At 38.3% G+C, this 13,080-nt stretch overlaps 1 protein-coding gene across 1 annotated transcript; it reads right to left on the bottom strand.

Annotated features, from left to right (window-relative positions):
- Positions 1 to 1,364: 1,364 nt before the first annotated feature.
- slc22a6l (solute carrier family 22 member 6, like) lies at positions 1,365 to 11,492 on the bottom strand. The gene is made up of 11 exons (XM_051878503.1): positions 11,122 to 11,492; positions 10,157 to 10,620; positions 9,624 to 9,727; positions 9,376 to 9,530; positions 9,082 to 9,250; positions 4,437 to 4,560; positions 4,240 to 4,355; positions 3,937 to 4,151; positions 3,604 to 3,712; positions 1,997 to 2,200; positions 1,365 to 1,826 (listed from the first exon to the last, which is right to left on the bottom strand). Exons 2-11 carry the CDS (start codon positions 10,541 to 10,543, stop codon positions 1,733 to 1,735), a joined length of 1,677 nt encoding a protein of 558 aa, XP_051734463.1. The 5' UTR covers positions 10,544 to 10,620; positions 11,122 to 11,492; the 3' UTR covers positions 1,365 to 1,732.
- Positions 11,493 to 13,080: the final 1,588 nt, after the last annotated feature.

Below are 13,080 nucleotides of genomic sequence, written 5' to 3'. Positions count from 1 at the left end.
TCCCCCCAAAAAACTGTACATATGTAAATAAAAATCTACATGGTTGCAAACTTCAGTGCATTGTAGAGTCTGTCTAAAACATAACCCTACAATAAATGAGACTAGAGCCTGTGGACAATAATAATAATAATTTTGTGCATGACACCCCCATTGATTATTTAGGTTAAAGAAGATATTCTTGTACTATTAGAAAGATTTAGGTCATTTTAAATCCTTAACTCAATCTGTTTGTAATCACATCAATGGTCTTGTTCGCGCTGTGCAGACTGATCCGCCTAAAAAGACATCAAAGTACCGCGAGAGCGATTCATAAGCATGTCGTATGCTCTCGAAACACTCTCGCGGTACTTTGATGTCATTCGCCGATCAGTCTGCGCAGCGCCGATGCATCTCGAACAAACCTATTCTCTTTAGGCCACAGCGGATTTTCTAGACTATTTTAAGTCGTAAAGTGAGCAGGATATATTAAAATGTAGCACAAGGATTCGGCAGGCATGTATTCATGATACTAAGTGGGGCAGCCGGTCTCGGAGCCCTCCCTAGCTCTACAGCGCCCCACAAATTTCCAATGTAAATCTGTGGTGAGAAATGGAACTGCAGCGTGCTCTCAGAGAGGCACTGGGACAGATTTCTGGTTGCGCCGGTTATTTGTTTTACGTTAGGTAAACACACCTTGTGTAAATCTCGCTCCAAATAAGACGTTATCAGTCCGCTTCAGATATGTGTCTGCACCAGGTCAGTAACTAGTTGGCATGTCTGTTCTTCCAATGTGGAGTAGCGTATCAAATTAATGAGAGTATAAACCCTTCAATTTAAAGCGCTAAGACCCTGAATCTGCAAAACCTAAATGTATGGCCAGGGCAGCGTTTCCCAAAAACATTGTAAACTTAAGTTGATCGTAGCTACTTAGGCTTACAATGTTTTTGGGAAACGCTACTCAAGAGCGGCATGTAATCACAGTCTGTTACAAGGGTCCATATTGGAAAAATTCATAAACCAAATCCCATAAATAAAATCTTAAAAACAAACAAAATATTTTTTTGACTATTAAAATCAGCATACAAAACCACTGCTAGAAAATTACAGAGCGACAAACTATAGCTAGCTTCGGTTTCCATAAATGAAATTGTCACTCAATTGTCACTCAAATACAAAATAATTTTATTAAATACAAAATAAATTAATTTAATCTGCCTGTGATGTGAAGTAATCAGCCAATGTACCAAGAGCTATTAGGCTAAATGACAGTATGACATGAAATTATTTAACAAAATAATGAATATTTATTACTAATTTGGATGCATTTTACAGAAGACTACTTATGAAAGTTCGAATAAATATTAACAAAACAAACGCAAACCCCATTTATCAACAATTTGTGTTCTTTATTTCTTTTTATCATTCATGTAATAAAACAAAAAAATCACACTCACCCACACACATACATATATATAAAACAGTAAAGATTTCTAAACAGCACAAAGCTCCATTTGAAGCTCTATCCCTCACTTTGTACAAGTAAATAATAATTTTAACTTATTACAGTCAGAAAAACAAGAAGATACCATTGATGAGCCAACTATTTATCATTCAGATTCAAAGAAACCCCCAATTACAGCCATTGGTTGTTTCCATCACATTGACACTTAAGTTCTCTCCTGTATGGCAATGATTATCTCTATTTATGTGTTTCCAACATACTTAAGTCAGATACTCCAGTGAAGTGACCGTCTCATACAGACTCTTTCAGGAGGATACAACTGGGATCCTTCTTGGCCAAATCCTCTTTTTCAGGTACTCTTTTGGAATTTTTCCGTCCTAAACCTCTGTAATAAGTGAAAGAGTCGGAAAACATGTTATAGTTAACCATTTACACATGACACACATTACACGTTAACTTTTGGGACAACATTCTCTTGCAATATCAATTGCAACATATTGGATTAGCTTTAACTAGCACAAAACTTTATTGTGTATCAAGCCACCAATGGCTCACCTGTCATCCACATCCTGGATAGTATCAGGTAAAGGTTGTCCAAGGGTTTCTGGGAGAAAGAATGCGAAGATTCCACTGACAATTGGAGCCCCTCCATAGATAAAACCAGGTAGCCATGGGGAATCCTCTCCCAGAAGAAGCACCATGGGGGCCACCATTGCTCCAAACCGAGCCATCATGGACACCCATCCCATTCCGTTCTGACTGAGAGGACACAGCAGAAAATTGCATAAGTTGACATCAGTATGGGAATAGTATGGGATTTGTTATTGCTTGTCAAAAAGAAACAAAATGATGGACAAACAGGGCCGTAACCACCAAAGACATAGAGGGGAACAAGTCAACACCCACCAAAAATTAGAAATTGACAAATTGATGCTGCTCTATTTGTTGTTAGAATGACAGAAGTTTTAAAAGGTCTGCTGCAGTCAATGGTCTAAAGGCCCGTTCACACCAAGAACGATAACTATAAAGATAACGATAAAGATATAGATCTAAAAATCATTCTAAATATAAAAGAATAGCACTGTCCACACTACAACGATAACGATATAGAGAAATGATATAGTTGGGATCACTTTCAGAATTATTTTTTTTCCCCAGCTGTTTAACGATAAAACACTGACAGCCAATCAGAATCCATTCAAATTTAAGGGCTTGAGCATTTAAAATGGCGGACGACATTGCGGAGAAGTTAATCGCCAAGGTCCAGAAAAAGCCACCACTATTTGACAAGTCAACCCCCCTTTTCAAGGATACTTTAAAGAAAATGGATATATGGAAAACAATCGGTCATACCCACGGAATAAATGGTGAGAAGTATTAACAATTATGCCAGGCTAGCAAACAGTGTAACATAAAATTACCTCAGGTATCCAAAACTAGTTTCGACAACACTGTCTTGCTTCCTTTGAAGTTGCAGTGAAAAAGTCTAGGCGTTGTTTTTATTCCACTATATTGACTTTGTCAGCTAAATTCTTTGTTAGATTATATCGATTACACTAGCTATTCATTCGAAACATAGCACGCTGAGGACATCTGCTGGTTATAACGGTAAAAATGCAGCAAAAACACGTTGTACACACTTTAAAACCACAGCGCGTGAGCTTAGAATAAACAGACCTTTATCGTTCATTATCTTTATAGTCATCATTCTTGGTGTGAACAGGCCTCAACAGTGCTCGTCAATGTTTAAATGATTGATATGACAAATCAAATCAAAGAAGGCGGGATTTAACTAAAAGGTATTCACAAACACTGAATATGAATTTCAGTGTAGCACTTTTTTAATGATAAAAGACTGCGAAGATGTAAGAAGCTAAACATTTAATATTTGACTTTTTTGTGTAATTGAAAATAAAGGCTGAACCATTTAGCCTTCATGACGTGAATGTGTGTATATTTACAAATGGCTCAAAATGATTACAAAAAAAATATTCTTGTTCTTTTACAGTTATTCTTTTTCTTTATTCCCTTAAATCCATTTAAAATCCTTTCATTATTTGATTCCTGTAAATAAAAAGACCATAACAACCCCCAAATTGCACCAAGTGTAATTAAACTGTGAATTGCAGGGAATTTTTTAGTTGTTTTGGGATTTTAATTACCGGATGACCGTAGGATACAGCTCTCCAGAGTACAGATAACAGCAGCTGAATGACGCAGCCAAGCAACCCTTCCCAATCACTGCCAGACTGGTGCGTAACATTTGCAGGTCTGCACATGCACAAAAACAAGAGTCACGAACACATAGTTCCATGATCAGCCATGTGAATGTCAAACTTGAAACGCCATGTCTCAATTTCTGTGATGTTGAAAAACAGACAAACATCTAGATCTCACAGGGATAACAGCTATTGAAAACAAATGACCCCACGTGACAATGAGACTGCAGTTTTATTATTACTGTCCTCTACTGCCAACCATGCTCAAATTCTCACCATAAGGCACCAGAAGATTAATGAGTATCATTACGCCAGCCAGTACAAGAGCTCCGCACTGAGATGGTCTTCGTCCTAACATGCTCATGGATATCGTAACAACAATTTTGGCTGGTATATCCACTGCTCCAAAGATGACCTGGATAAGATAAATGCTGACCCCAAATTTCTGCAGATCCATGGAGAGGCCGTAGTAGGCGAAGCTGGTTGAAAACCTGAGATGTTACAGTTCAAAGGTCACAAGTGTGGTATAATTCAAATGCTGGTTGGTACTGAATAAAATGGTAGGATTGAGTGACTGACCAGACTGCGCTAAGGCACACGGTGATGGTTCTCATAGTGGATGTGCGAAGGAGGTCTAGAGCACTGTAAGACCCCTTTGAACAGGCCATCTCTTTCTTCATGGACTCTTGCAACATCTGCATGCACAACCACAACAGAATAAGCATTCCAAGGACCTGGAGGATGCTGAAATTGACACAACTCTCATAAAGTCATACCTCAAGGTTGATTTTATCGCCTTCTGCACGGCGTCCATTTATGCGAGCCACCGTTTTGAGGTTTTTTACTGCCTGCTCTGATTTCTTGGTCAGGACCAGCCAACGAGCAGACTCTAAGAACCACCTGCAGAAGACAAAAACTCAGACATAACTACTGCTACATATGAGCAAAATATACACTGACTTTCAAGTGGTTGACTTTTTACAAGGAATTTTTAATAGGCAGTTTTTCATAGGCGTAATATGTTGAGGATTGCTTTGTGCAAATTGTTATTTATCGCAACTAGCTCGGTTAGCTTATTAGCTGCAATTATTTTTCTTTAGCTACAATATTATATTGTGTGTGTGTGTGTGTGTGTATATATATACAGTATCTCACAGAAGTGAGTACACCCCTCACATTTTTCTAAATATTTTATTATATCTTTTCATGTGACATCACTGAAGAAATGACACTTTGCTACAATGTAAAGTAGTGAGTGTACAGCTTGTATAACAGTGTAAATTTGCTGTCCCCTCAAAATAACTCAACACACAGCCATTAATGTCTAAACCGCTGGCCACAAAAGTGAGTACACCCCTAAGTAAAAATGTCCAAATTGGGCCCAATTAGCCATTTTCTCTCCCCGGTGTCATGTGACTCGTTAGTGTTACAAGGTCTCAGGTGTGAATGGGGAGCAGGTGTGTTAAATTTGGTGTTATCGCTCTCACTCTCTCATACTGGTCACTGGAAGTTCAACATGGCACCTCATGGCAAAGAACTCTCTGAGGATCTGAAAAAAATAATTGTTGCTCTACATAAAGATGGCTTAGGCTATAAGAAGATTGCCAAGACCCTGAAACTGAGCTGCAGCATGGTGGCCAAGACCATACAGCGGTTTAACAGGACAGGTTCCACTCAGAACAGGCCTCGCCATGGTCGACCAAAGAAGTTGAGTGCACATGCTCAGCGTCATATCCAGAGGTTGTGTTTGGGAAATAGACGTACGAGTGCTGCCAGCATTGCTGCAGAAGTTGAAGGGGTGGGGGGTCAGCCTGTCAGTGCTCAGACCATACACCGCACACTGCATCAAATTGGTCTGCATGGCTGTCGACAAAGGCTGCAGACTAAGGATATGGATTACTGGAACCATGTCCTGTGGTCTGATGAGACCAAGATAAACTTATTTGGTTCAAAAGGTGTCAAGCATGTGTGGCGGCAACCAGGTGAGGAGTACAAAGACAAGTGTGTCTTGCCTACAATCAAGCATGGTGGTGGGAGTGTCATGGTATGGGGCTGCATGAGTGCTGCCGGCATTGGGGAGCTACAGTTCATTGAGGGAACCATGAATGCCAACATGTACTGTGACATACTGAAGCAGAGCATGATCCCCTCCCTTAGGAGACTGGGCCGCAGGGCAGTATTCCAACATGATAACGACCCCAAACGCACCTCCAAGACAACCACTGCCTTGCTAAAGAAGCTGAGGGTACCTAAACCCTATTGAGCATCTGTGGGGCATCCTCAAACGGAAGGTGGAGCAGCGCAAGGTCTCTAACATCCACCAGCTCCGTGATGTTGTCATGGAGGAGTGGAAGAGGACTCCAGTGGCAACCTGTGAAGCTCTGGTGAACTCTATGCCCAAGAGGGTTAAGGCAGTGCTGGAAAATAATGGTGGCCACACAAAATATTGACACTTTGGGCCCAATTTGGACATTTTCACTTAGGGGTGTACTCACTTTTGTGGCCAGCAGTTTAGACATTAATGGCTGTGTGTTGAGTTATTTTGAGGGGACAGCAAATTTACACTGTTATACAAGCTGTACACTCACTACTTTACATTGTAGCAAAGTGTCATTTCTTCAGTGTTGTCACATGAAAATGTGCGGGGTGTACTCACTTCTGTGAAATACTGTATATATATCAGTGGCGAGCGGTGACTTTTTTAACCGGGTATGCTGGGTGGTGAGTCATGTAAAAAATGTAGCCGATGCAGTTACGTTGAATGGGTTTATAGCTAATAAGCGAGACGCTTGCGTTCTCTCTGGACATTGTTAGTTTAATCATTTGTTTGCTCATGACAGTTAGCAACACAGCGAAAAGTATTTATAATATGTTGGACCTTTTATTGAAGGTAGTCTACATTTACCTGAGACGTGCTTTCACAAGCAACCGTAAGAGCTTTTGTGATGTTTGAGTCGATGGAGGCGCAACATGCGAAAGGTGCGTTTGCAAAATATGCTGTATTTTTGTAATCCGCTAGGTGCCGCTAGTCTCACAGAAACTACACACTTCACCTTTAAATGTATCAGTTTAGGACACAGATCTAAATCAGACACAACAAATAAAAAACACCATTGTGTCAATTTAAACGTATGTATTTTTAAAATTAATAATTAAAAATAAGTATAACATAATTAGTATTAGCAGCCTATTATAAATAAAAAATAAAATGTAATTATAATTAATATAAGTAGGCTATAATAAATAAAAATATCAGTATTCTTTAAAAAATAAGTTGAAATTATGCAAACTGATGACGTTAACAACTGCACAGACTATCGATTAACATCCACTGATAGGCCTAGTTACAGCAAAGAACTTATACTTCTATGCTCTTTGGTTACAGTAAGACTGTCTTAAACAATTTTTCGTAAAAAACAAGTTTTCGTAAAAAAATCCCAATGGAGAAAATGAAGTGCTATGAAAATAGTTTTAGTTATGATTTTTCCTCCCATTTGGTTAAGTCTAGTTAGTTTTGTATCAAATACAGTGTGATTTTTGGTGATCAAGATCTGGCAGCAGCTCATTTTTCCTCTTGGGCAAGCTATCAGCTCACAGCTTATCCTGCTTATGAAATTCACTATAGGCCAGCAAACCAATGAGAACGCGCTACAATGATGACGCTCCATAACAAAAGCGCGAAGGCGTAAAAGCTGCTGAGTGACTGACCAGACTGCCCAAAATAAAAAACTAAAAGATTTTCAAATCACATGAGCCAATATTTTATTCACAATAGAACATAGATAACATAACAAATGTTTAAACTGAGAAATTTTACAATTTTATACACAAAATCAAATTTGATGCTACAGGTCTCAAAATAGTTGGGACGGGGGTATGTTTACCATGGTGCAGCATCTCCTCTTCTTTTCAAAACAGTTTTGGTGTTGGAATTTGGTCCCATTCTTGCCTGATATAGGTTTCCAGCTGCTGAAGAGTTTGTGGTCATCTTTGACCTATTTTTCGTTTAATGATGCGCCAAATGTTCTCTATAAGTGAAAGATCTGGACTGCAGGCAGGCCAATTCAGCACCCGGACTCTTCTACGACAAAGCCATGCTGTTGTAATAGCTGCAGTATGTGGTTTTGCATTGCCATACTGAAATACACAAGGCCTTCCCTGAAATAGGCATCATCTGGAGGGGAGCATATGTTGCTCTAAAACCTTTATATACCTTTCAGCATTCATAGTGCCTTCCAAAACATGCAAGCTGCCCATACCATATGCACTTATGCACCCCCATACCATCAGAGATGCTGGCTTTTGAACTGAACGCTGATGACACGCTGAAAGGTCTCCCTCCTCTTTAGCCCGGAGGACACGGCGTCCATGATTTCCAACAAGAATGTCAAATTTGGACTCGTCTGACCATAGAACACTTTTCCACTTTGAAACAGTCCATTTTAAATGAGCCTTGGCCCACAGGACACGACGGCACTTCTGGACCATGTTCACATATGGCTTCCTATTTGCATGATAGAGCTAGTTGGCATCTGCAGATGGCACGGCGGATTGTGTTTACCGACAGTGGTTTCTGGAACTATATTCCTGGGCCCATTTAGTAATGTCATTAACACAATCATGCTGATGAGCGATGAAGTGTCGTCTGAGGGCCCGAAGACCACGGGCATCCAATAAAGTTATTGGGCATCCAATAAAGGTCTTCGGCCTTGTCCCTTAAGCACAGAAATTTCTCCAGTTTCTCTGAATCTTTTGATGATGTTATGCACTGTAGATGATGAGATTTGCAAACCCTTTGCAATTTGACATTGAGGAACATTGTTTTTGAAGTATTCCACATTCTTTTTACGGACTCTTTCACAGCTCTGCCCATCTTTACTTCTGAGAGACTCTGCCTCTCGAAGACATCCCTTTTATAGCTAATCATGTTACAGACCTGATATCAATTAACTTAATTAGTTGCTAGATGTTCTCCCAGCTGAATCTTTTCAAAATGTATTGCTTTTTCAGCCATTTGTTGCCCCGTGCCAACTTTTTTGAGACCTGTAGCAGGCATCAAATTTGAAATGAGCTCATTTAGTGGATAAAAGTGTAAAATTTCTTCATTTAAACATTTGTTATGTTATCTATGTTCTATTGTGAATAAAATATTGGCTCATGTGATTTGAAAGTCTTTTAGTTTTTATTTTTTTCAAATTTAAAAAATGTCCCAACATTTCCGAAATTTGGGTTGTATGGTGCGCTTCTTCTTAGCGTCCATTTCCATAGAGTTCCAAAGTGACAGTAATGTTACAAAAGATTTTAATTTCAAATAAATGCTGTTCTTTTGAACTTTCTATTCAAAGGATCCTATGAAATTTATAACGGTTTACACAGAAATACAGTTTGTTTAGTAGAAACTGCCATGAGCAGAAGACCCACCATGAGTAGAGGAAGGATACATAGAAAGGCAGAGAGACAGCCAGTGTGAGCCAGCGCCAGTCTCTGATGCTGTAAGCTACGGCTGCCAGGATCAGCTGGCCTGTTGTGTAGCAGTAGCCTGTTCCTGTGCCCACCACCGTCCGCACACGCGTAGGGATCCATTCAACAACTGAGGAAAAGCAACAATGACACTTCATGCTTTTCTCCTCTAGATGTCGCCAAATACAATGTAAATCAAATGCATTGAATAGACGCCAACAACGAATCTACAGCTGTGTTATTCACTATACTCACTTAGAGAGAAGGAGTTGAGCACCACACCAGACAGGGCCATGCCACAGCAGACACGGAAAAGGCAAAACATGGTGAAGGAGGTGGAGAAGGCAGCACATGTTCCTCCAACCGCCATCATCAAGTTAGAAATCAGCAGTAAAATACGCCGGCCAAACCTGCACCAGTAAAGAGGAATTTATTTAGTGTGCTACCTGCTTTTCAGGAGTTTATTATTATATTGTTGTTGCTGTTGTATTAACTGTAACAACCTGTCAGAAAGTCCCCCAAAAACCACTGCTCCCACAAGGACGCCTCCCATATAGGTAGTTTGACTCATTTGCTTTAGGGCACGGTGGTCACAAACCAAGTCCCACTAAAAGAATCAACATTTTAATTAAAAGCACATAGAAAAAACATACTACTTTCCTGTCTTTGCTTATAGTGTGGTGAACAGGCAGAGGTCATACAGTGATCCAAAAAAGTATTTGAACACACAAGGCGCACTTACAAATATATGATTTTTTTTTAATTATTGTACTTTTCTGGTAACACTTTACAATAAGGTCTCATTTGTTAATGCATGCAAGAACTAACAATGAACAACATGTTTTACAGCAATTTAATAAAAATAATATTGTTCATTGTTCATGTTAGCTCACAGTACATTAAGTAATATTAACACACACAACTTTTGATTTTAAAAATGTATTAATAAATGAATAATTACATATTGAAATGAACATTTATGTCACCATGAAAGTTTGCTAATAATAACAACAATGGAAAGACATTTACCACTTACCTCAGTAATAATAGTCGAGCTCATTTCTGTAATGTTGTAGTACCATCCATCCTCACAGCTCTGCATCTCTATCTCTTCCACACCCTCTTCCCATAGGCTCTCTGAACTATTGCTGTTTAGGAGCTGCCACTGAGGATGTACGTAGCGTCTGCAGCGTTCCGGTTTGCCGTTCTGGCCCAGGGGCACCGTTGCCCGCAGCACGTCCCCCATGGAGGACATTGAGAGGTTGGCGTGGGGGGCGCAGTGGTGCGGTGGCACAGCGGCTACAAAATTCTGCAGCAGGTTATGGCTGGCCATCATCAGGATGGGCATACTCAACATGGTGACATGCAGGATCTGGAAGCGTCCAGTGCTGCCCACCTGCTCCAGCAGGTCAGAAAAGGCCATGGCTCAGATGTCCACAACAACAGGTGAGGAATACAGTTTATAACCCAATGTTCTGGCTAGTGGGTTGTAAAATTTATCTGTGGGAATACAGTGAAAAGATAAGGTATGTTGGTCAAAAGCCCTTATAGAAAATTCAGCTATGAAATCATGCACTGCATTTATCTTAATAGAATTACAGTGCAACATAATATTTAAATACAATAATTTAGCAGATGTGTTTATCCAAATAATTAAAAGCACAAGTGTAGATATTATAGAGATGCCAACATATTATGCTAATAATACTGGCGTATACACTGTAAAAAAAAAAAAAAAAAAAAAGAGAAAAAAAAGAGTTTTCGAAGTTGTTTGTTTAGTTTTCCAAAAAAAAAAAAAAAAAAACTATTTCAGACTTTTTACCTTAAAATTTCATGTTTAATTCAATGTTTTGCTGTAATTAATTGTTACAAACAATTTGAGTGAAAATTGTTTCTACACCAAATTTTTCAGCAATAAAAAAAGCAATAAAAATTAAAAACAAATAAGATAAATAAAAATACCCTAAACAGATGAGCATAAAAAAACAAGTGCGCACGGACCTGTTGTGACTTGAAGAATGTCCTGAACTTTCTCCCTAGAAAACAAATGGAACTAGAAAGTGATTCTGAATAGGAGAAATAAATAGAGAAACTGTTATGTGTTGTTGTATAATCAGCTCTTAAATTCCTCAGGCTTTTGGGTGGAAATACACCACAAGTTTGCTCTGGATTAGAAGGTCCACGTTTAAACCGCTTGTGGCACGAACAGACTTTTCCATGAGGTGCGGGAAGAGATGCCTCAGCTAGACTGAAGTTGTTGTGCTCCTTCTGGAATCCCTTGACTCGTACCTGCTGTGTCCTGAAGCTGGTCCAATGTCCAAGCCAGTGGGGTGCTGCTGTGAGGATCAGAGAACGACTCGGGGTAGATTAGTGTACGGGAGTTCATGTCTATTATGAATGTGAAAGGGGGAGGGGATTATGGGTAAATTAATGATTTTAAGGCATAATAACTCTGTGCTTAGCTAAACGTAGGCAGAACATTCTGTCTACTTGAGCAATTATGAGTGAGACAGAACAGATAAGACAAAGTAGAAGAGTAACCAAAGATATTTAGCCATAGACAGGTTCCTGTATGTCCTCTGACTCTCAAAGTTCAAAATTTACCACATAAACACACACACACACACACACACACACACACACACACACACACACACACACACACACACACACACACACATACCTACCTACAGTATAGGTTATACATGTTCAGTCTAATGCAAGGCCATAAACCTCACTTGAAAGAATAAGTCAGTTTCATCAATTGTGTGTGATCACGGTTTTCAACCTGTTTAATGCTGTAACATTTTAAGGACCCCCTTGTGATGAAGCTCCTTCAAGGCAGATATATATTTTTTAGACCCATTTAAACTGTGGGGGAAAAAAAATGAGTGTGATAAGACAACATAATCTCTGCAAAATTATGTAATTTAATTTTATGAATGATCATGTGACAGACTCAAGTAATATGGCTGCTGAAAATTCAGCTTTGCCATCACAGGAATAAATTACATCTTAAAATATATTAAAAACAGTTGTTTGGAATTGTAATAACATTTCACAATATTCCTTTTTTACTGTATTTTTGATCAAATAAATAATAAATGTATATAATAATTATTAAGCAAATATAATGTATGATATACATTTATTCTATTTATTAAAATGGCTTTTGCCATCACAGGAATAAATTACATCTTAAAATATATTAAAAACAGTTGTTTGGAATTATAATAACATATTCATTTTTTACTGTATTTTTTGATCAAATAAATAATAAATGGTAATGCATATAATAATTATTAAACAAATACAATGATATAAATGTATTATACTTTATATAAAAATATAAATATATATTTTAAAACTTTGTATAAGTCAAACTTTGTATAATATTACTATATAAGAGAAACATTTTTAATTCAATTTAAATTTATTTGTTTTCCACTTTTAATAATAAATATTGTTCCAAAGCAGCATAAATAGTGACTAAATAGTAAATAAATAGTAACTAGTGAGCAAGCTACAGATAACAATGGCAAGGAAATAACTTATCCAAAATAACTTTTAAATAAATAACAAATAATATTGAACATGTACACTGAAAGTAATTTTATTCTCAAATTTCTCCAGTTTCCCCAAATTTCCCCAGACCCTACTTTGAAAACCCTGAATATGTTCAGTGGCCAGTATTGATGTGTATGAATTTATGATACAACAAATATTTTGTGTCAAAGTGAACACTTTATGGTTGCATAGATTTAGAATTACTAGAATCCCGAATCCTCAGTTTTTGCTGACTAAGGCTGAAATAGATGTTACCGGTTGAACATTGATTGAGTGAGTTAAAGTTATTCACTGTTAATTTGATGAACTCCACTGACATTTTGCACAGAATGTTGTAAACTGAAGCAACAGGCATCTCTGATAATCCAGTGGCCCCCGTTCTGCAGTATGAAT

Source organism: Ctenopharyngodon idella, chromosome 21 (assembly GCF_019924925.1).
Source record: "Ctenopharyngodon idella isolate HZGC_01 chromosome 21, HZGC01, whole genome shotgun sequence".
Classification (NCBI taxonomy): Eukaryota; Metazoa; Chordata; class Actinopteri; order Cypriniformes; family Xenocyprididae; genus Ctenopharyngodon; species Ctenopharyngodon idella.
This window is presented reverse-complemented; position numbering and strand designations above follow the sequence as displayed.